Source organism: Salmo salar, chromosome ssa03 (assembly GCF_905237065.1).
Source record: "Salmo salar chromosome ssa03, Ssal_v3.1, whole genome shotgun sequence".
NCBI lineage: Eukaryota > Metazoa > Chordata > Actinopteri > Salmoniformes > Salmonidae > Salmo > Salmo salar.
In genome coordinates this window covers 67,641,467-67,663,340 of record NC_059444.1, presented here as the reverse complement: position 1 = coordinate 67,663,340, position 21,874 = coordinate 67,641,467, and the positions used below count along the sequence as shown (strand labels likewise).

Here is a 21,874-nt window from a genome sequence, read left to right as displayed (position 1 = left end):
CACTCATCCACTACAACCAACCACCTTAGCCTTAAGTAGCCATCTGTCTTATGTAACCATATCAAACGTAACATGTCATACTAATACCAGATTTACATTTACTATGCTACGTCTAGTCTATGAGACAAGGCTGGATTACTGCAGGAAAAGATTTCACAACACTTCCTGCTCACCTGGACCACACCTTGTCAAGGTTTCTCTCTTTCTTTCTTTGTCTCTCTCTTTTGTTGTGCCTTTCTCATCCCCTCGCACCCTCTATCTCTCATCAAACTCTTTCAACCCTGTTGGCCTGTCTCGGATCATATCACAGCCTCATTCCAGAAGCTGTTATTGTGTCTAAGTTTAGATAATGGGCTGTAACACATTGACACGTTGCACCACTTATCTGCCCTGCACTCATTGACACGCTACAGTTAGGAATGCTCAACACCATGCTGTAGTTTCTAGTAAAACTACAGCATGTCAGTTATTGCCATTGAAGACACCCCAACCTGAAATAAAACTGTCATGTCCCCATTTGACCCTCCTTTATAGGCTCAGCACCATCTATCCATCCACTATCCCCTCCATACAGAGTCACATGTGTACTGTGCTGTAAAATGCTATTTTAATTTTATATTGAATTTTTCCACAATCTTGCAACATTTAGTTTTCCTGAATTGAGAATTAACTTCAAGCTCTGAATCAATGACTGGAATGAATTGCGCAAAAAAAAAATACAAAAAAAATAAAAAATAAATAAATAATAATCGCTGAAGTTGGAGACATATCTCCATCACTAACTTTAAGCATCAACTATCTAAGCAGCTTACCGATCGCTGCAGCTGTACACAGCCTGTCATGTTTGTGTATGTAGGTGGCAGGGAAGTCAGGCGCAGGAGAAACCAAGTTGGTTAATATGGAGTATTTAATATTAAAAAAACAACTCCAAAACCAAAGTACAAAATAAATGGGTAAAGTATACCCATCGCACACCGATACACAAATCCACGTAACATAACATCACAAACAATCACCGACAAGGACATGAGGGTAAACAGAGGGTTAAATACACAACATGATTAATTGGATTGGAAACAGGTGTGTAGAAAGACAAGACAAAACCAATAGAAAATGAAAAACTGATCGATGATGGCTAGAAGACCGGTGACGTCGACCGCCGAGCACCACCCGAGCAAGGAGGGGCATCAACTTCGACAGAAGTCGTGACACAGCCCATCTGTAAATAGCCCATCCATTCTACCTACCTCATCCCCATATGGTTTTTATTTACTTTTTTGCTCTTTTGCACACCAGTATTTCTACTTGCACATCATCATCTGCACATCTATCACTCCAGTGTTAATTTGCTAAATTGTAATTACTTTGCTACTATGGCCTATTTATTGCCTTACCTCCTCACGCCATTTGCACACACTATATATAGAATTTTTCTATTGTGTTATTGACTGTACGTTTGTTTATTCCATGTGTAACTGTGTTGTTGCTTGTGTCGCACTGCTTTGCTTTATCTTGGCCAGGTCGCAGTTGCAAATGAGAACTTGTTCTCAACTGGCCTACCTGGTTAAATAAAGGTGAAATATAGATATTTTTTTAATTCTCCTCTGAGAGTTCCACACAGAAACACATTCATGTAACTCCCATCGAATCATCTATACACACAGCCACATCCACTGCTTCATAATCATAAGCATATGAGATGTATTGCGGCTTCTAAAAATAGAACAAGACTAATTTTGTGTAACTTGGGGGTCTGTTTCATAACAGGGGGACTTAGCCCCCCCTCCTCCTTAAAGGGGTAATATGCAATTGCTACATACATTTTTTGACAAATTAATTATATAAATCTGTTGATTGTTATAAATGCCTTATGAGCATATTTTAACTGCCATACCTCATTAGAACCCACATTACAAGCTTATTTTACTCCATTGTTAGTAAACAATGCAATTGTAAACTAACACTGTATAGCCTCAAAACATGGTTACAACTATCATTTTGATATCATGGATGGTCAGTCCTTGCATCCATAGCTTTGTCTATGAATTTGAGAGTGAGTTAAATTTCTCCAGCCCCATCCCTCAGCTGTTTACCAGAACAGCAGCAGTGTCGTTATAGTTTGAACTGCAGATTGCCCCTTTAACTCTATACTGTATGTCTATCACTCTCCATCTACTAAATCCGAAGCACATGCACTAACTCACAATGAACACTCAATGAACACACAGAACTTACTCTGTGTTAACATTTTGCTTTGAGGCAAAACCGCATGCGTTTCAGTATTAACCTCCGACACACACATCAGTAAAAACATGAGAAAAACAGAGCATTGTGACGAGGAACACAAGACCTCAGAACCCTTCCTTCCACATGCTTCTATTCCTGGATTCTAAAATACGTCACACAGTTGCCACAGCAACCACTGCTGGTTGCAGAGAAGAGGGGATGTGATGAAATAATCATAAAATGGGCCGGTAACAAATGGAAAATCATGTTTTCACATCCAGATCAGATCAATAAACCAGAAAAATACTTTCAGCCTGAAGTTATTTTCTTCACAATATGTTGAAAAGCACAAATGTTAATGATGCAGATGCAGACAGAGTATGAAAGCCATGTCTGGCCGTTCTTATTTTAGGTTGAGCTCCGTAAGCAGTTCTCTAGCTCAGTGCCAAGTTGGCTCCAGGAAGGAGCGCAATCTGCATTATTTCCTGTAACTGGGAGGTAATGACCTTGTCACCTAATGCCATTATGTGACTCAATGTGTCAACAATCCATGTGTTGTTCAATGGGCACACTTTGACCTACAATCCTGGCTAGCTGCAGAGCGGATGTGACAGCTGTCTAGTGTGCAATTGTAAGAGGCAGTGCTCATTGAAAGTAGTCCTTTTTTCTTTGAACATAGACTCTGATAAACACTTATATTGGTTTCAAAGAGCATAAAAGCATATGGAATATAGCCTATTAGGCAATACAATATGTTTTTGCCTGCTTCCACTCTATTGAAATACAAATTGACAAGGAACTGAATGTATTTATATTTGTTGTGCAACTACTCTACTATGACATCTGTCATGAAGTCAAACGCATTGTTAAGTTGTCATGAAATAAGATATAAATCCTCAGAGCTTATGACGGAGGGAGTTGTGTGTGGGAGGGGGGTCTTAGTTGTATTATTCTTACTGGTGGGTCAGTGTTGTTGAACAATCTATAGCACAGATGGGTGGGGTAGAGGGAGTGCATGACTAGGGTTATGTAACCCATGCTGTGCACTTACATAATACATTCATAATCAGCCTCAAGGACAGATATAGATGGCCTAGTTTCCACCTTGTGCCTGCCAGCATACCAGTGGCACAGTGTCCTGAACACTAATTTCACTGCTGGCTGCAGAGGGGAAAGGCTTGGGATTGTTCAGCATATGTATGGTTTTACAGATTTTTTTATGTCAGATATAGTGATATGTGTCTAAAGAAGACAAAAAATGCATTTGCAGTATAAATGTTGAGACAAATATGGCCACAGATGTTTTGGTGTGAGGCTGATAGACATATGTTTTTGGTTTGCTAATCCCTCCTGTAGTTGACAACACTTAGACATGACACATGTAGGCCTAACACACCGCAAGGCCCTGAGCCATGTCAAACAGATTATTTTCCAAGTGTGCATGCAAGAGCCACTCTGTCATTACTCTATTTATACTTTCACAGCTCCAGACTCTTTCAGTATGCCATGTGTAACTGATGTGAAATGGCTAGCTAGTTAGCACTGGTGCGTGCTAATAGCGTTTCAATTTGACGTCACTCGCTCTGAGACCTTGAAGTAGTTGTTCCCCTTGCTCTGCAAGGACCGCGGCTTTTGTGGAGCGATGGGTAACGATGCTTCATAGGAGGCAGTTGTAGATGTGTGCAGAGGGTCCCTGGTTCGAGCCCAGGTAGAGGTGAGGAGAGGGACGGAAGCTATACTGTTACACATGCTCGAGACATTTTGGAATGTTCCTCTACTCGTGTCACCTCTGCTCTTCCACCAACATTGCTGAGCTAATGACCAGTTCCAATACTGATTCCACCACACTACCAAAGCTAAAACAAAACGCCCTTTTTTTACACTGCTAACATGACCATATCAGCACAGCCTGGCTCAGTGTAACTCTGTGTATTGTGAAACCGTTAAATGACCTGTCAATCAATATCAGTTGGTCTACATTTGAAATAGTTGTTGCATCATCCTCAGATAGCCGCCTCCCTCTCATTAATTTGAAGTTGAAACATGTTGTACTATCCACATTAGTGCTGTAGTGTCAGAGTGAATCCACTAAAGTAAAGGAGCTAGGTTACGGTTGTTATCAGAGAGGACTTCCTCCATCATACTCACTTATTCTGTTGCCAGAGACAACTAAGTACACTTCATAACACCCTCCGATGTAACATGTTTGGATCAACACTGTCAGGCACATGTTCAGATAGACAGGGGCCTTTCTATCACTGTAATTTACCCCAATTCATTTTCAGAGTTAGTTAGCAGAATTGACTGATTTGTGATTCTTGGTTAGTTGCATGACTGGGAGTGAACCCATTAGACTCACATGGTCCTATTCTCCTCAGTTTGTCATGTCCTAAACAGCACATGTCCCCCATTTCTCCGCACCATGCGTTCTCACCACTGGTGTCCCCCAGGGCTCTGTTCTAGGCCCTCTCCTATTCTCGCTATACACCAAGTCACTTGGCTCTGTCATATCCTCACATGGTCTCTCCTATCATTGCTATGCAGACGACACACAATTAATCTTCTCCTTTCCCCCTTCTGATAACCAGGCGGCGAATCGCATCTCTGCATGTCTGTCAGACATATCAGTGTGGATGACGGATCACCACCTCAAGCTGAACCTCGGCAAGACGGAGCTGCTCTTCCTCCCGGGGAAGGACTGCCCGTTCCATGATCTCGCCATCACGGTTGACAACTCCCTTGTGTCCTCCTCCCAGAGTGCTAAGAACCTTGGCGTGATCCTGGACAACACACTGTCGTTCTCCACTAACATCAAGGCGGTGACCCGATCCTGTAGGTTCATGCTCTACAACATTCGCAGAGTACGACCCTGCCTCACACAGGAAGCGGCGCAGGTCCTAATCCAGGCACTTGTCATCTCCCGTCTGGATTACTGCAACTCGCTGTTGGCTGGGCTCCCTGCCTGTGCCATTAAACCCCTACAACTCATCCAGAACGCCGCAGCCCGTCTGGTGTTCAACCTTCCCAAGTTCTCTCACGTCACCCCGCTCCTCCGCTCTCTCCACTGGCTTCCAGTTGATGCTCGCATCCGCTACAAGACCATGGTGATTGCCTACGGAGCTGTGAAGGGAACGGCACCTCCATACCTTCAGGCTCTGATCAGGCCCTACACCCAAACAAGGGCACTGCGTTCATCCACCTCTGGCCTGCTGGCCCCCCTACCTCTGAGGAAGCACAGTTCCCGCTCAGCCCAGTCAAAACTGTTCGCTGCTCTGGCACCCCAATGGTGGAACAAGCTCCCTCACGACGCCAGGACAGCGGAGTCAATCACCACCTTCCGGAGACACCTGAAACCCCACCTCTTTAAGGAATACCTAGGATAGGATAAAGTAATCCTTCTAACCCCCCCCCCTTAAAAGATTTAGATGCACTATTGTAAAGTGGTTGTTCCACTGGATATCATAAGGTGAATGCATCAATTTGTAAGTCGCTCTGGATAAGAGCGTCTGCTAAATGACTTAAATGTAAATGTAAATGTAAATTTGCAGAACCTCTGAGTACAAGTAGCTTTTAGGACATACTTAGGGGGAAGGAGGGGAGGTAAAATTAGAATAGAAGGAATGTACAACTCCCGGAGAGCACTAATAGAGGTACGTCGAGAAGCACTTTGTTACAGCCTACTCAATAGTGTATGTAGTTTCCTGTTCCTTACTCTGTTGCTGGGCAGATTATTGAGCTAATGTAATGAAGAAAAGATAGATATATAAATGCATGTAATATGCATTTAGATAAGGTAGGCAAGAGATAAGGCAATTATTAATTACAAAAATTGAAATTTAAAACAGAGACAAGGAAACTCATCTGAAACTTTGCTCCATAATTGTTTTATAGGGCTTCACTTTAGCCTGCGTTTTCAGACAAACCCTTTCGAGATTCATCCATGTGTACCAGTATTGACTTCAGTTCACATCCATGTTGTAGCTGTAATGGAAAACAGTGACTTTTACACTGAAACTACAGTATGTCAGCTGTGTCCACTGCATGCTTTGGTCTGTACATCTAGAGAGATATGCAGCCAATACAAGTATCTGCATGTCAAACATATCTTTCCCCCTGAAAACTAAACTGGGTATTCACTGCTTCAGTGATGAAACTCCTTGTTGGACTAATGTTTTGCCCATGATGTGATGTTGAGGTTTATGTAATGTCTATTGGTGTTCCAGAAAAAGATCCAAAGGCTTTCTCAAGTAAAAGTACTGCACGTACAGTCTTTCCACTAACTCCATAAATAGAGTAATGGCAGTACAGAGGAAGAACAGTGAAAAAAGGCTTTGAACAGAGCTTAACCCAAAATTACTTCAGCCCCTGATCCTCTGAACAAACCCCATGCCAGAGCTAGCCGCCAAGGCTAATAACACATTCTGATTGATCAGTGATGGGAACTGTCATCTACTGTCATCAGATATAGGCTATGTTATTGTGACATGGGGACAATAGATTGAGCTGGGCCTCACTTGCTATCATTCTTTTCCTGGATTGAGAAACTCTGGGGTTTTTCCATTGCTCCATGCTGCTACTTTGACAATTGATAAAGGATTTATTGTGGAAGTGTACAGTAATGCATACTGGTGTTGAATCACCACAGAGAAAAGACTCACAGCTGGTGGAGTCTAACTAGCCTGGTATATACCAGACTGATTTACTGCTGTAACAAACCAGTCACGGGTCATTCCATGACATTTCAGCAAGCCATGACACCCACCATCTCAGATTGTACTGAAATCATTTCTGTAGTAAGAAGCAGATAAGATAAACATTCCGTAAGCATTATTTTGATAAAATATAGTGAGGGTATAGTGAGGACAATAGCATACCATAGTTGGGCCATTTGAGGACTGTTGGTTGTTATTACACCATGGACCCTCTTCCAATGTTGGTTTATTCATTTCAATTGATTTATTCAGATGGCAGAACAGGCAAGTCAGAATGTCCTGTAAACAGATGTTATATATATACCTTATAGTGATGTGTAGAACCAAAACGGTCTGCCCTCCTGGAAGTAAGGTCAAATATTTGTGCTTCCATGAATTTACGTTTCAAGTTTTACAGAATATTTTCTCCTTTGAGATGCAAATGCACTAAAACTGTTTCCCAAACATAAACCTTGGACTCATTCATTGCCTACGCAAAAAAAAAGTGATTTATTCCCTCATCAACCATTCTTCTTTTCATCCACCTCAAAGGACCTCGTAGATGTCAGTTACATTAGATTGAAAGAAGAAAATAGGCTTTTAGTGGTCATGAAGTATTCATCGATGCATATCTGCTGCGTGGAAGAAAACTTGTACACATCTATCTGGCAGACGGGCAGAGCCACCTGTGAGCTTCCTGGTGGACTCTGTATGATGGGGGTGAGGTGAGTGAGTCATCCTATAGGCTTGTCTCTGCTGGCAGTTTGTTGGGCCCCATCTCATCTCAGGGTATTTGAAGGAGTGGTGATGTCAGAGCTGTCACAGCTACACTCTGCCTGAGGCCACACAGACTGCTCCTCTTATTGACGAACACTGGGGAGACTGGAATGAATGGACCGTACTGTCTCTCTCTTTCACTCCTGCATCTTACCCTCCTCTCTCACCCTCTTCCTTCCCCACTCCCTGTTTTCTCTGCTGTTTTCTGGCTGGAGGCATGCATATTCATTTTCCTGGAAGAAATTACAAAAGTCAGCCAATGGGTTTCCAAGAAATGCTGGAACACTGTGTCAGGCTTGGCATCGCTCCAATGGCTTTTGTTAGACTCAACTGTATCAATTGCATAATAAACACTACACTGCAGGCTTTGTATACAAGCCTATGAGTCAGAGAGGGACTCATATTTCAATGGTATTTCAGAAATAGAAAAACAAAACAGTATAGCAGGCAGTGTTATTGAGCTGTTCTTTTTTCTTGGTGTTAACTGGTGCACATCACAGGTAGCAGTGTTCTATCACTGAGTAGGATATTAGTGACTCATAGCTGGATGAGTCACATAAGTTGCATAAAATATTTTCAGTTGTCAGCAACACCCTGATTTATATTACCCTTGTAGTGACTTTGTGGAACTACAGTACTGTATAGGAAACGCTTTCTCCTATTTGTAAGGGTGATATCACCCTCTTCTGGTAAAAGATGGTATCACATGTCTGAATCCACCCACCTGAATATATTCCTTAGGCCTACTTATTATGGTTAATTGGATCAACTATTTTTTACTTTTTGAAGAGGGATTGACCACTCATTTTCAGGTTAGTAAATTAATGATATTGTATGTTTTGATTATGAGAGTATGAAAACCACAGTGCCTATAGAAAGTTTACACCCCCTTGAAACTATTTTCACATTTTGTTGTGTTACCAAGTGGGATTGAAATAGATGTAATTGTATTTTTTTGCCATTAATTCGACAAAAAAATACTCCATAATGTCAAAGTGAAAAGAAAATTCAGCACATTTTTACAACTTAATAAAAAATCTATAACTAAAATATAGTCGATGCATAAGTATTCAGCCCCTTTGTTTAGGCAAGCCTAAATTAGTTCTGAAGTAAAATGTTTGCTTAACAAATCACATAGTAAGTTATATGGACTCTGTGTGAAATAATAGGGGTTGACATGATTTTTAAAGGACTACCCCTTCCTCTGTCCCCCAAACATTTAACATCTGTAAGATCCCTCAGGCAAGTATTGAATTTCAAGCACAGATTCAACTACAAAGACCAGGGAGCTTTTCGAACGCCTCTTAAAGAAGGGCAGTAATTCATACATGGGTAACAATAACACATCAGGAATTGAATATATTGTGGTGGTTAATTTATTTACTATCAAATGAGGAGAGACAAACATATCACACAAGTCAGAGTTATACTTAATCTAAATCTTTAATCACTTATTAACAAGGGAGCTGGTCAATACAACTCACACACATAAAGTGAATCGATTGAGTGCTCTACGATAATGATGGCTGGTCATGGTTGGTCGACGATTCACGCTCAGATGATTCGTTGAGAGCCCCGAGACAAAAGTACAAAGGTCTTTTATGGCCAAGATACACCCCTTTCAACCTACATGACGAACAACAGATATATAGAATGGGTCACAAGGTTAAAATCTGTATGAAAGATACCTATAATACATAGCAGACAGTATCTGCTGTGTCAACAGTTTTCATTGTATAGAGACCAGCGTCTGGCCCTCCGACTCCAAACTGGAACCATCTCTTCCTGGTACGGTATAGAACAGAAACATTAACTCATGCTCTGGAATGCTCTTTAGGTTTTATCACCCAAAATACATTGTAAATATTCTGTCAGTGTTATCTCTCAGAGGCCCGTCCTCAGTAGAACACACACACAATAGTTAAGAACACTCTATTCTGTTGCATAAAACAACCATTTGATGCAATAAAAGTATTACAAAATAGTCTTGCAATTTTCCACCATAATATCTTTAAGCACGGTCAAGTTAATAATTATGCTGTGGATGAAGCATTAAACCACCCAGACACATCAAAGATGCAGTCGTCCTTCAGAACTGAGCTGCAGGACAGGAAGGAAAATGCATAGGGATGTTACCATGAGGCCATTGGGATACACAGTTCAATGGCTGTGACGCGAGAAAACTGAGGATGGATCAGGAACATTATAGTGACTCCACAATAATGACTTACATGACAGAGTGATAAGAAGAATAAAAAATATAGATGTTTTTTGTTGTTGTTTTTAACATGCATGTGTATGCAACAAGGCAGTAAAGTAATACTGAAAAGAAAAAAACATGGCAAAGGAATACTCTTTTTGGCCTAAATGCAAAGCCTTATGTTTAGGGCAAATCCAACACAACACATCACTGAATAGCTGCCTTCTTATTTTCAAGCATGGTGGTGGCTGCATCATGGTATGAGGGTAGCCTAGTGGTTAGAGCGTTGGGCCAGTAACCGAAAGGTTGCTAGATTGAATCCCTGAGCTGACAAGATAAAAATCTGTTGTTCTGCCCCTGATCAAGGCAGTTAACCCATTGTTCCCCTTTAGGCTGTCATTGTAAATAAGAATATGTTCTTAACTGACTTGCCTAGTTAAATAAAAAATAAAAAATGCTTGACATTGGCAAAGACTGGGGTGTTTTTCAGAATGAAAAGAAATGGGATAGAACTAATCACAGCCAAAATCCTAGAGGAAAATTACAGCAATTGACCTTTCAGCAGGACAATAACCTACAACATAAGGCCAAATCTACACTGGAGTTGCTTACTAAGAAGACAGTCAATGTTCCTGAGCGGCCAAGTTACAGTTTTGACATAAATCTGCTTGAAAATCTAAGACTTGAAAATGGCTGTCCAGCCATGATTCCCTACACCTTGACAGAGCTTGAAAATCTTTGAAAAGAATAATGGGCCAATATTGCACAATACAGGTGTGCAAAGCTCTTATGAGACTTACCCAAGAAGACTCACATCTGTAATCACTGCCAAAGGTGTTTCTAACATGTATTGAATCAGAGGGTTGAATACTTATCTAATCAAGGTATATTAGTGTTTCATTTTGTATTTTGTATTTTTTACATTTTCTTCCACTTTGACATAAGAGTATTTGGTGTAGATTGTTGGGAAAAAAAGACAATTAAATCTATAACAATCCCACTTTGTAACACAATAAAATGTGAAGAAATCCAAGGAGGGTGTAGACTTAAAAAAAAAGTTTTATAAAAGGTATGCAAAATATTTTCCAGCAGTCTCAATGCCATCACCTCAGTGCCCAGAATTAGATGAATGCTAATTTCATTATAGCTCAGTGTATGAGAAAACAGGACATTCTTCTAGGTTGTCACTAGTTACCACAGCCACACAGTCAGAATTATGGCTAAACCCCACCTATTTCTACAATTTATCTTCTTAAAATCTTTTTTTTTTACCTAACCTTATCCCTAACCACATTGCTAACCTTATTCCTAATCCTAACCTTAAATAGTGACAACCATTCTTCTATGACATTATGCTGAGGTCACAATGCAACCGCACTGTGCTGCCCCACTGTCAGACATTCTCACAGCTACAGCTAGTGTCATCATACATCCCTGTGGCACTGTGTGCTGAGACAATCTTGTCCATCGAAGCCCTGTCCCTGTACCCTGTGAAGAGAAGAGAGGAAGCAGGGGGCTGGCGAACACTACGCAGAACCCCCTGTCAACACCAGGAAGAAGGAACCATGACCGCCCTCTGGGACAGCATGTTTTTAGGAGGAGGGAACACATGGAGGAAAGAACTCACCAACGTCACCATGGCAGCCTTCATGCTCCCCGTGCAGCACCTCAATGAGATCACCCCTCTGATTCTGCTGGAGTTCCACCCTGAGGTGGAGGCTGACACTGTGGACTGGCTCCTGGGGAAGATCCTTACACCTGAGCCCCTGGGGGGACTAGACCTTTTGGCCAGAGTGATCAGCCGGACCAGGGCCGGGGGTGCCATCATGGTGGTGGGGGCTACCCCAGAGCGGCTGCTCCTGGAGGCTGACGAGGACCTTCTGTTCAGACACAAGCCCTGCTGCCCTATAGGAGGTCAGGCACGGGAGGTGGGGGACCTAGGTGAGACGCGCTCCACGAAGGGGGTGTATGGGATGCTGTCATCGGCTGAGTGTGTGACCCTGGTGCAGAGGATCCTAGACAGGCTAAGAGTTGGGGAGAGGGAGGAAATTCAGGTGCTCCAGCGGATTCCCCTCCTCCCAGGAGAACCAGTGATGGCCGGTCTGTCCCACTTAAGAGTCCTAACTAGCATCTACCCCCTACATGAAGCCCCACTGCTTCAGAGCCTCCAGGGGAGGTGGTGTGCTGGCCTTTGTGGCCTCAAACCCTTTAGCCAGAGAGAGCATTGGCAGCTGCTGGAAGATATCAAGGCTTATTTCGGGGAGGCGGTGGCCCTCTACTTTGGGTTTGAGGGTTCGCTCATCAGTGCTCTCCTCCTGAAATCCACCTTGTCCATGTTTCTCTCCTTCTACCCCCTCAGGCTGGGGAACAACCTGGTCTTTTTCACCCTCTCCAGTGTGGTGTGGTCAGAGCTGTTCCTGCAGGGCTGGGGGGAGAAGAGCAAAGCCCTGCAGAGGGACTGGGGGACTGTGGTCACTCATCCGTCACACAGTCACTCATCAACAGCAGCAGCGGTGTCCAGGGTGGCACAGGGCACAGCACCACCACAGCCCCAGATCGATGCCCACCCTTTTGGAAAGATGAGCTTGAGGAGACTGCAACACTCCGTTGCCTTCCTAACCTGCACCCTCTGCCTCTCCTCCATCCTGATCCTGATGTATTTACACCTAGATGGACTAGTGGGGGACTTCCTCCTGAGAGAAGAGCTCAGTTTCCTCTTTCACAACATCCTTGTCTACCTCCCCAAAATCGCCCTCACGGTTGCCATGGCAGGGATGGACTTTTTTGCATTCCAACTGTCCCAAGGCCTCAGCCCTGATCCCGAGCCGCCAGGGCAACAGTCACCAAGGCAACAGCCCCTGCTCCCTGAGGTTATCCTCTCCTGCCTCTTCAACCACTTTTCTGTCCACTTCTACAGGGCTCTGATCCTGAATGACCTCACCATGGTGCGCTTCCACCTGTCTGTGCAGCTGGCCACCCACCTGGGCATCAAGCTACTGTCCGCCACACTATTGCCCCGCCTGAGGAGGATGAGGATGCCCCCTGGCAGCGCCCACCAGGAACATCAGTCTCCTGTCCTTAGACAGATCACAGAGCAGAGCAACAGACCACCGTGTGACACCCAGACCTGGAGCTACCTGGAGCTCCTCATCTCCTACTGCCACGTCATGTTCTTCTCAGGCATCTACCCCCAGTGTGTCCTCTGGTGCCTGTTGACCATCATAGCTAAATCCTGCATGGACTTGTGGCACCTGTGTTCAGCCGCACGCCGCCCCTTCCCCAGAACATCCCCCGGGGGTAACGTTTTGTGGCTGCGGGTCTTCTGTGGCTTTGAGGCCCTGGCTGTCCTGCTCAACTCCCTCCTGCTGTGGTCCTCTCTGGAGTTCAGGCTTCTCTTCCTGAGCTATACTGGGTGGGAAATGCTCAGGGCCTTCCTCCTGCTGCAGCTGTTGCTGCTGAGCCTGAGAGGGGCGGTCACCTTCCTGCTCCTCCACCTGGCCTGGTTTGTTGGCAGAAAGGCAGAGCAGCTTAAGACTCGCCAACCCCACCTCCACAGACTCCATCGCCACCAGCACCATCAACAGCAGCAGCAGCACTCTCACATAATGTAGAGATGCAGCAGCCACTCAGCTTTAGGCTTTGTGGGAGGATCATTGTGTCCTGCAAATAAAGTGAGGAGTGAGGGATTGACATACTGTAGGTGTGCTGTTTGTGTGTGTGTGTAAGGGTATCATTTTTCTTTTACAGATTCTATCAACTTTGGCATTAGAGTACAGAAAATGTTCTCAAACAAATCAAGCTCACACATCTATATCTGGGATCTTTAGAGGGTCATTTTTAACCGTTGTCCCATCTACTGTAGGCTATGCCCAGGCTTTGGCCTACGCTGAATGGTGATAACAGTCAGACAATTAACACTGTGACTGGAGTCCTTCCGCCCTGGCAGTGGGACTGACAGATGGTGCTAAACAAGGCTAAACTCAGTGGTCATGTCTGTGACCTCACAGATTAGACACTCTCCACTGATCACAGACCGGAGAAAGTCCTAGTAGGAGAAAGTCCTCCTGTTTTAATGATCAGCTTTTTGAGACTGATATATGTTTGGTAAACACATGACCTAGCTACAGTATGTATCAAATGTGTATCTGCATTAATAAAGACACTGCACATTACTAGATTACAGTGGCATTTTACAGTGTTTAAGAACTTACACCCAGGGCTTCCAGTGCCATAAGAAGGTGCTGCTAGCTTTTGATCCTTCAAACATTGCTATTGCTTTCTAAATTGAAACTCAGAAATAGCAGGTAGTCTCCTGGGTTCTTTCTTCTACATTTTTAAGATATAACTTCAAAATAATATAAATGTGAAAGTTATTGTAGTTCTAGACTTTGGCCTAAATGAATCTGCTGATGATAAGACTCATAGTATTGAACAATACAGACTGTTCTGTTTTGTCATTCTATGTTACCTGCCAAGAGGAAAGTAGTGAACCCTCGACTCAAACATTTCTGGTGTTAAAACAGAACCCTGTTTCCACTATTCATCTGAGTCACATCATGACAGTGTTTTATATGTTGATGGACTAAACTTTGGTTACTCCATGTAATTAAGGACAATAATGTTCATAATGAATTGTCAGTGGTACAGTATCTGAGATTGGAAGGGCTGATCCCAGCCAATCATTGAGAGGCCAGAAAGCTGTCTGTCTCACTTCTAACTTGTGACTTATGGCAGATAGAGAGACCCCCAGTGAAACCTTAGCTTTAGCCACAGAGGCCCGAGCTCATGTACACTGGGTGGGTTATGGTCAGCTAACTATGCTTGCTGAGTCAAACATGTTTGCACCCAGGATAATAGTCATCTGGCTTTCAAAATGCATCTGGGTTCAAGCACATAACATAAAAAATGTAAATGCCAATTACTGTAGGTCCTAGATTGTTCACTGTCCACGTGACTATAACATGAAGGACAGGAACTTCCCTGTAGCAAGATAAATTAGACAGAGTTGATTTGAAAAGGATATTTAATGTATGCACTTAATTTCTCCTTACTGGATTGTATTAACAAACTGTACAATACTGATAAGCAGAGCCTGATGGGACAAAACTGAGATTTGTACGGACTGAGATATGATTACGGCATTTGTACGTTTATTGAAACATTTATAGTAGTTTTGATTACCTTCACATTTATGCAATCCTTGATAATGACATTTCTCTGAATTGTGGATTACATTTGTCATTTTGATCGAACACTGAACAGTAGTTAAACCTTTACAAGCAGAGCAGTTAAATGAGAGAGGACGTCTTTTGTACATTGTGAATATTTGTAATGAAATTGTAATGTTATATACAAAACAGATTTTAGTCTTACAAAGCATGGAATGTTCAAGCTAATACTATTTCAAGTTTCTGCCATCGTAGTGAAATAAAGGTGAAAAATAAAAGTAGTGAATTATGCAGTTCTACCATCCTAGTTCCTTAGTTATACATTTGAAACGCTAATGTTATAGAAGTCCTGGTATTGGTGACCTCCAGTATCAGTCCTGTTCCCGTGGCAGTGGCCCGTTCACCATACCTGCCTCCCAACGCTGCCACAGAGGAGTTTTTTGGCCGCTTGCCTTGTAAACCTTGGGCTCCTGGAGAGATAATGCAGGACACAGGAAATGGATTTAGCTAGTCTGATTAGCAGTTTAGGTTTTCTTACATTTCAGTCAATCTCCATTTAGCCACACACAGAACTTGAATATAACCACATCCCTTGTCAGATGTCAAATATTATAGTGCAGTTATTTCTGAAAATAAATGTTGAGGTCAGCTTTGCCAGCAAAATACACTGATTCTAAACAGAACCCCTACTGTTACATTGCCAGCAGAGAGAGACATACAGTATAATTGCAATCAAAGCTTGTGAGTGAATGACATGTTGTGTTCCTGTCACAGGGAGGATACTTCTAGGAAAGCAGAGCTGTACCTGTGTTTGTCCAGGGTTCACCCTTGCACTCTTAGGATTGGGAGGAGGCCAGGTCCGATCCAACTTCCCCTTGGATTGTCGGCCATCAACTGCAGAGAGGCAGGATAAGGAATAATGAAATGGGATAAGGAAAGGATTTACAGACTGATCAAGCAGGCTCCAAAACACTGCTAAGTAAAAATACAAACTCCTTCTAGACTCTGTACCATTTAAAAATTTATCCATTGCAGTTACAATAATTCATATTGTAATTCCTCCGATGGCTATTTTTGGAACTAGTTCATTTTACTTGAATCATGCTAGAAGTCAAGGAAATTATCTTCTTCCGTCTGTCCCCCCAGACCCCTAATAACAATGGTCACAGGTCACAGCCATATATATATATAAACATCCCCATGTCCACAAGTTTATCAATCTAGAATATACACACTCATATGATTCTACATTACATGACAGGAATAAGCTGTGACTGCACTGTGCTCACAGAACCCTAACCCCTTGCTGCCCCCCAAGACATATCTGCCATCTCAAACATGCAGATGCCCAGAACACCCTTGATCTGAACTTCCTGGCCATTGTACTGCTGTGGTAACTTTGGTTACAAGTTCCCCTGTGGCATGTGCTGCTGATTCAGATAAGTGTTCAGCCAGAGTGATCCTGCCCTAACCGCTGGTGACAGGGGTGACACTAAGTTGACGAATACTGTGCCCATAATAACATTATCTGATGCTAATGCAAATAGGCAGACGTTAAAGTGCTTGGGCTGAGATGAATGTGTGCTGTGGAATGAATGAGGCTTTAACTGGTTTAACCACTTGCCTTCAGCTAGGTGCGTTTATCATACGTTGACGCAACACCATATCATGATGGTACAAACAAATACTTTTTGCAAAAATTCTAACATGTGACTCTCCCCCTCAATTTGCCCCAATTCAAACACAAAGGAATTCTACATGTAATACAGGACATGTCCACTGACCTGATGCTGTGAAAGAGGAGGTGGATGAGGGAATGAGTGTGGTAGGTGGGTCTGGGCTGGGGTCCTCTGTGCTGTCTGGCCTGCCTCCACTGACTCCTGCCTCTCCGTACAGACTACACCTCTGCCTGCGCAGCTCCTCCTCCCTCTCCCTGGCTTCCCGGATGTCCTTCTCCACCTCCGGCTTCATGGCCAGTGAGGGACGCAGCTTAAAGAAGGGGTTCTCCCTGAGGATGTCGTCCTCATCCCCTGGCTGTTCTCCCCTCACCTCATCCGTAGCCTCCTCCTCTGTAGAGACAGTGCCTCCTATACTTAGGCAGTCTAGGCTTCTGTACAGGCGCTGAGCTCCTTTGTCTCGATTTGGATAGTGGGCTATGATTGTGTCATCACTTTCCAGAATAACCACCTTCCTCGCTGCTCCTTTACCGGCAGGTTGGTTGTCTGCACTTGGGTTTTGACCTGAGTTAGCCTCCTTTTGGCCCTTGAAGTCAAACATCTGGTGGGAGTGGGCTCTTGAGAGAGGACAGCCTTTGAAAGAGACAAGCTCCATGCTACGTGTCCTCTCCAGCACAGAGGGGTAGACATGACCTCTCATCCCCAGGCCTGCTGTGGTGGGGGGTCTCCTGTGCCTGGTGGGTCCTTCTGCAATGCCTTGTTGGAAGGCTTCAAACAGCAGCTTCCTCTCCCTCATCTGGCGTACTGTTCCCTTGCTGTAGACTCCAGGGAAGTTCCCCATGTTCACCAGGACAAGCTCCCTCTGGATCTCCTGGCTGATCTCCTTCTGCATCTTCTTCTCTGAGAACTGCCAGTCAGCGCCCTGCCCCGGCCCTGCCTTAGAGGACAGTGTCTTAGCCAGAAGGGGAGTCTTCATCAGGGGGATGTCTACCACCTCCTGACCTTCCTGGGTGTTTGACATGCACCTGGACCGCCGCAGGCTCTGCTCCCTCTCAGCAGATCGCCGGATCTCCCTCTCGATGGGAGTCTCCTTCTGGGGTGGGGGAGCCTTGTTGTCTATGATGGGGGATGTGGTCGTGTGGATCTCGTGTGTGCCGACAGGGGAGAAATCAGTGGACACCCCGCTGTCACTCTGGTCATCGTCACTGCATTCCATCTCAATCCTGACCATAGGTTGGACACTGAGCTGGGCAGAAGGATGAGACTGGACCTCCTCCACTTTCTCTCCTGCCACTGTTTCAATATCTTCTTTCTCTGAAATCTCTGTGACTTCCTCACTTACCGCTGCCCTCTCTTCCACCTCGACAGTCTGTACTCTCACTCCCTGCTCTCTCTCTTCACCGCTTCCCTCACTCCCTCCTTCCTCTTCTTCTTCCTCTTCCTTCCTACACTCGATTCTCTCTACCTCCTGGAAGCCTGTATCCTGATTGGTTGTCTTCATGGTTTCCTGGTGTGAGGGTGGAGGCTCCTGTGGCACCTGTTGTCCGTCCTGTCTCTGTTGCACCAGATGCAGGCGATGCAGCAGCTGCTCCCCCTGCTGGATGTCTTCAGCTACTGTCAGGCTGCCAGCCTCCTGCTGCTCCTGCTGCTCAGAGGCAGGTGACTGAGGCGAGGGCACTGATACTTGTTCTCTGGATAAGCCTCTTGAAATAGATAGGCGAGGCTGGAGGCACTGGACGTCACTGCTAGCACTGTCTCTCCTGACCCACTCGTCTTTGGTCATGTCATAGTCTAGTGATCTACCATCAACCATGTCCTCAACATCATTGTTACTCTCGTCTGTATGTTCTGGCTCTATGATGGTCCCTTCATGGGTTGGATGACTATTGTTGTCAAGGCAGTGCTCTGGCTCAGACTCCCTTGTCTGTGATGATGGGACAGGATCTGTCTCTTTCAGAATGCTGGCTTCCATGTTTGGATGAGGCTGCTCAGGGCTACTGGCACCCACTGCTTTATATTCGTCTGTTGGTGGTGGCGAGGCAGAGCCAGGTCTTTCAGTCAGCACTGTGATATCCACAGATCCTCCCTTCTTCAGTTCAGTCAGCTGCTCCTCTTCCACTGTTACTGTAGCCTTGTCCATGACTGGAGTGCTGCTAGGCTGCTCAGATTGGACTCCATCTAAGCTCCTGGGATTTTCTTTAGCCTCTGTGACGCTTATGGCCCCAACTGAGACTTTTACATTGGGCTCCATAGTGCTGCCCTCTTCTGGACAAGAGGGGTCTTTGCATGGTGGGGGAAGGATGAAGACGTGGTCATCCTCCTCCATCCAATCGGGGTGGCCTTCGCTGACCAAAGGGGGAGGTGGTATGACAGCCTGCCAGGCCTCACAGGGCTTTTCCCCAGAAGTCAGGGAGGAGTTGTCTTTGGCCGTATCTGTGTCCTCTGCCGGTTTACAGCCAACCTCCACCCAGAGACCACAATCCTCCTGGGAGACTGGACTCTTAGGAGATCGGGGGCTGACCATGGGCTCTGTTTCCATAGTGATGGGGTATAATTCCGTAACTTGAACTTCACACCTTTTAATATTTTATTTTTCTCCTTTCACTGCCTTTGGTTTCAGTCTCACAATCTGAAAAATAATGTTAATGACTTTGCAATTAGAGGCATGTTATTTGAGCCCCTTCAAAAAACATACACCACTAGGGTTAGATGGTCTACCATTCAGTAAACCAAATAATTATTAAATGTGTTGAAGTCTTTCAAGTCTGTACTAAAAATGGCAATTTTTATAACAATGTCATAGATGTCAGGTAATACCAGCAGAAATAGGACAATAAAGTAAATGTATGTGAATCTGCTGTTGCCCAAGTTTCTTTTGAGGACTGCTGTCAGATCAGTTGAAAGAAAGGTTGACTGTCATTATGCCAGCTTTGGCCTGGCATAATGTGACTTTATGGGAATTGATTACAGTATGAGAGTTTCATGTCACTAAAACATGGAACTTGGATTAAAAAAAATATATATACCAAAAAATTGCAACTTCACCTTTTAAGCTTTAAAATTAAGGAAATTATCTTAAAGTTGTAGGGCATTCTGTTCTCTCTCTCACCTGACATATTTACTAGCTGACACTACAATGGTGATGTAGTTGACCTGAGCAGAGTTCTGCTTACTAGGGGGAAGAGTAATCAGCTTTTCACTGTCTGGCACATCCACTATGCATCTGCTACAGGAGCCTCCTTCACAGCCTTATCCTCCAGAGCCATATCACTTTCAGCCTTAAGCTCAAAACACTGACTTCATGACAACACACTCATTTAAACTCCAGCCAATTTAGAGAGCTCTATCTTTGAGAACCAGTGAACCACATTATGAAAATTAATGTTTACTGTATGTCATTTACATGAATGTCTCCAGACACCACACCTGTTAAGATGACTCCAGATTTTTTACAATGCATAATGGCAAACTGATCAGAACTGTCATTGTCATTGAGGTTATGCAGTTCTGTCCGTCATCATGTCTAATTACAAATGCTCCCATGTAATCTACAGATGCAGGATCTTAATTTTAAGACAGTTTGCTACAGCAGGAAAATAATCATGTAGCAACAGGAAATGTGAATTATTGTCTGGATTATAATTAATGGCCATTTTTATAGGGGTTGATACATTTTTTGTTAGGGCAAATCAAGTCTGAAATTTCAAAGTGGAAATTACAAACTTTAAAAGCCTTTTAAAAACAGTACAAGTTTGCGTTTTCTGCTGTGCAGGAAAATTCTCAGCAACAAAAGAGTGATGAAATTAAATTCCTACATCTGTAGTCACCTCAGGTGCAGGTGAGATTTATATGTCTATATTTACCCTCAGGCTTATAGCCATACTCCATCCCTGGATTATCAAAAAGCCAGCCACACTATGTATGAAGTGATAGCATCGCAACACAACATATTAATGATATTTAATGAGCTTATCTCCTCCATTAAGGGAATGTCAGCCAAACATTTGTCAGTGATACAAATACAAGCTCTTCCTTGAAAACCACAATTAATTATACATATTACCTCCTGAAATATCAAATATCCTGAATTCTCAAATATTTAAAGCCTTTTTGTGGGAATAAACTGTAGGCTCTATACATCTATTTTAAAGTAAAGCTAGGCGCTTGTTTTAAAGAGTATGAGTTGTTACTTTGTGATCAATAATAACAGCCATACTGTTCAAAACCATTATTACTATTATTAATATTACTGCTATTACTATTACAACTAAATGGGTTATGGAAATTAAATGTCAATTAATCATATGCATCTATGAGTGCTATTAATGACAAAACGTTGGTAACTAACAGTATAATATCAGAATACGGCAAGGTACTGTAAAATGAATAATAAGAAAGAGACCCACCTGTTTGCAGTGTCGTGTCTGTGTCCAGGCTTCTGTCTGAATGATGCTGCTAGGCTGCTGCTGAGACCCGTGAGAGGTGAGACTGCCTGTCACTCAAAAGGCGAAGGGGCTGAAGCTCATTGACAACACCTCGAATTGCTACAGGGCTGGCCCACGAGGGGAAAATCTTAGGGAAAATGGCATAGCACATCTTCCAGAAAAATATCTCTTTTAAACTAGGGATTTCATGGCTAATTGTGGTAAGAGAGTAATTCTGCTCATATATTAAGTATGTATGAACTACACATTGACACATCCAGCCCAAAGCAAGAGGTAAAAAAAAATACTTTGAAGTTGCCAAAGTTCCGTAGCGTGTCTTTAATGGTATGTCACAGCTCATTTGCAATAAAGAGTCCTATACATGAGCGTCCTGACAGGAATGTTGGTACTGCTGATCAAAAGGAAAGAACGAGACAAACAAAAATCTTAAGAATATGAAATATATTTTGTTTTGATAATCACACACACATTCCAGTTTTTTTATCCACCTTCATTAACAGACATGGCTAAATCAAAATGTAACTATCAACCACATTTACACATACAAATCGCACTGAATAAATGTAATGGCAACCAACCCTTCTTTAACAGACTGTTTTGGTCACTGACGGAATACAGTATCATATTCATAACCATAACATTTGTATTACTGATGAGGACACTCTAAAAGTAGAGAACAAAAGGGTTAGTT

The 21,874-nt window shown here is 43.5% G+C and overlaps 2 protein-coding genes across 2 annotated transcripts; one reads left to right on the top strand and one right to left on the bottom strand.

The window, feature by feature from the left end:
- The first annotated feature begins 11,246 nt into the window (after positions 1 to 11,246).
- On the top strand, positions 11,247 to 13,505 carry LOC106601314 (anoctamin-10-like). Its single transcript, XM_014193422.2, has one exon. The coding sequence runs from the start codon at positions 11,247 to 11,249 to the stop codon at positions 13,503 to 13,505; it is 2,259 nt and encodes a 752-aa protein (XP_014048897.2).
- A 1,396-nt stretch (positions 13,506 to 14,901) lies between these two features.
- Positions 14,902 to 21,430, bottom strand: LOC106601357 (uncharacterized). Its single transcript, XM_014193517.2, has 4 exons — positions 21,145 to 21,430; positions 16,847 to 19,367; positions 15,868 to 15,956; positions 14,902 to 15,532 (listed from the first exon to the last, which is right to left on the bottom strand). The coding sequence occupies exons 2-4, from the start codon at positions 19,275 to 19,277 to the stop codon at positions 15,434 to 15,436; spliced, it is 2,619 nt and encodes an 872-aa protein (XP_014048992.2). The 5' UTR covers positions 19,278 to 19,367; positions 21,145 to 21,430; the 3' UTR covers positions 14,902 to 15,433.
- Positions 21,431 to 21,874: the final 444 nt, after the last annotated feature.